The sequence below is a fragment of the Nanorana parkeri genome, unplaced genomic scaffold (assembly GCF_000935625.1).
Source record: "Nanorana parkeri isolate BGI_ZX_2015 unplaced genomic scaffold, ASM93562v1 scaffold3848, whole genome shotgun sequence".
Taxonomy (NCBI): domain Eukaryota; kingdom Metazoa; phylum Chordata; class Amphibia; order Anura; family Dicroglossidae; genus Nanorana; species Nanorana parkeri.
The window spans coordinates 8,938-11,175 of record NW_017310116.1 but is presented as its reverse complement, the minus strand read 5'-3'; the positions used below and the strand labels follow the sequence as shown (position 1 = coordinate 11,175).

General features: G+C 53.8%; 1 protein-coding gene across 1 annotated transcript in view; it reads right to left on the bottom strand.

Annotated features, from left to right (window-relative positions):
* Nucleotides 1-1,899, bottom strand: part of GCKR (glucokinase regulator) — a 19,922-nt gene extending 18,023 nt beyond the window's left edge. Inside the window, exons 1-5 of the mRNA XM_018575375.1 lie at nt 1,817-1,899; nt 1,579-1,734; nt 1,223-1,291; nt 765-837; nt 139-146 (exon numbers count right to left, since the gene is read on the bottom strand). Of these exons, the coding sequence (XP_018430877.1) occupies nt 139-146; nt 765-837; nt 1,223-1,291; nt 1,579-1,734; nt 1,817-1,876 (366 nt within the window). The 5' untranslated portion in view covers nt 1,877-1,899. The remainder of the gene's footprint in view (nt 1-138; nt 147-764; nt 838-1,222; nt 1,292-1,578; nt 1,735-1,816) is intronic.
* Between the last annotated feature and the right edge of the window lie 339 nt (nt 1,900-2,238).

Sequence of the window (2,238 nt, the reverse complement as noted above, 5' to 3'; positions counted from 1 at the left end):
GGGCGTTTTGCAGCGGGTGAGGGGAAAGCCATACGTGGGGGGGGGGGAGGGGTCAGTAAGTTCTAATTTCGGAAATGTGTTGGGTAGAGGAGCAAATTTTACCCAAATTTTGGTGGCAGTCGGGACGCTTCAATGAACATTGAAATCTATTGGAGTTAATGGGGGAGATGAAATGAGGGTGTTCTTTGGGGGGTTTCTGAGGGTGCGATGGGCTTTTCAAGGCTCCCGAGGGCCCCGGAAAGGTCCTTCAACTTTTAGGAAATGTTTAATTATTTGACCCCCTGAGTCCCGGGAACTGGAGGTCATCCAAACCCGGACAGAAGCTACCAGTGCCGGCCCATCCAGCCTTGTCCGGGGCATTCCCCCACCCCATAGTTGCTGCTGGTGACATCATTGACCTTCTGTGGCCCTCGTGTGTGTACAATGTGCCCTCTAGTGGCCGTCCAGTGTCATACCCGGCAGACGTATTTGGGGATCGTTGGAATGAACACGGGCCGGTCCTTATGGGTGACCCGTCGAGGTCGTGACCCTGCGGGGGGGGCACCCAGGGGGTCCGTCAGCGGTAAGTCTCCGTTGACAAATCACATTTGAATTCTGAGTAGGAGCCTCTTGTGGCACGATGAAGGTCAACGCCCCTCGAAGGGAAAGGTCAGGTGGTCTCTCCCTACCGCGAGCATTGCGGGTGTTGCGTGACATCAGAGACTGCAACCTGGCTTCAGGCGATCACATGACCCCTATGTGCCCCTCTATGTGAATTGTCACGCTTACCGCCAGGAGCAGCGCCAAGCGACCGGACGTGCCGCACCCGCTGAGGACGATGAGGCCGTCGTCGGGGTTCTGCACGGAAGAGAGAAGGAAACATGGAGTCTGGACACGTTATATTTGACAGTTGCGGCCGGCACGAGGCGACGGCGGCTCTCGGGATTTTATGAAGGCTCCTTTACTGCTGTGCTGTGAATAGTCTTGTATAGCAGGACATCAGATCTGACCCGCAGGAGTCAGAAGAGAGAGCCGTCAGTAGGTGCAGAGCTAGTGCTGGGCTTTCTCATCAGAGAGGTGCCGTGTGATGGGAGCCGGCCGCGCTGCATGTATATTCTATGTAATCAATATTCAATATCATTGATGATGTATCAGTTTATAAACTTCCAATAACATCGACGTGGCTCGTTATAGCTCCCATACCCCCCCCCCCCCCAGGGACCCGAGTGATGCGTCATGTTACCTCTATGATCTCCTGCACACGCTTGGCGATGTCTCCCACCGTCTTCAGGACGGACTCACTGTACAGCCTCTGCGGGGGAGGGGAGACCGGGGTGATAATCAATAATACATATATAATGATCAATCGCATCAGAACCAATAGAGACCCCTCCCCCGCTACAAGGTCACATCTATACCTAGTCCAGGCCCCTGGGACATTAGAGTGTAAGCTCCTCTGTACAGAGACTGATGTGACTGTGGGGGAGGGGACATTAGAGTGTAAGCTCCTCTGTACAGAGACTGATGTGACTGTGGGGGGGAGGGGACATTAGAGTGTAAGCTCCTCTGTACAGAGTCTGAGTCCCGTTGTCCTCTCACCTGATAGGTGATGATGGTCTCGTCCTCCTCCTGAAATATTTCGGCGTCGCAGTCCCGTAGGAGTTGCACCATCTGGTTGGGGTCGGCCTTGTCCAGTTCTCGGGTGATGGGATTGGACTTCTCACTGATGGGAAGAGACTCCTCATACCCGGCCAGCTGGGGACCGTGGTGAGGAGGTCACATGTCACATCCGTGTTATATGTCACGTGTCACATAATGTCACCTGTAGTCTTCTTACCTCCCACTTCCCGGGGTCCGGGGTCTCGATAACATGCTTGTACCTGCGGCTTCCTTTCATGGTCGGGGGAGGGGTCAGGACCTGTGGGAAGATTCCATATACTATGTTACACACTGCCAGAGGGAAGACTGGACTCCAATGCGGAGGTTCGGACTCTCTTGGCCTCATTGGGGGTTGTCTATGTGAAGGGAAGTTCTGCAGGGAAGTGGAACCAACATGAGCGCTTCCTGCAGATTCCTCCACGTTGTCTGTCTGCTGAATTCACCAAAATCATCAGATATGTGCAAAGTCTGGACTTCCTGTCCGTCATTAGAAACATTCCCCACCACAAATCAAACCCTTCACCCCGTTGTAGAGTCCGTCTACTCTGACATTAGAAGTTCTCCCCACCCGAGTCTGGTTCAGAGATCTTCTGAGGTCGT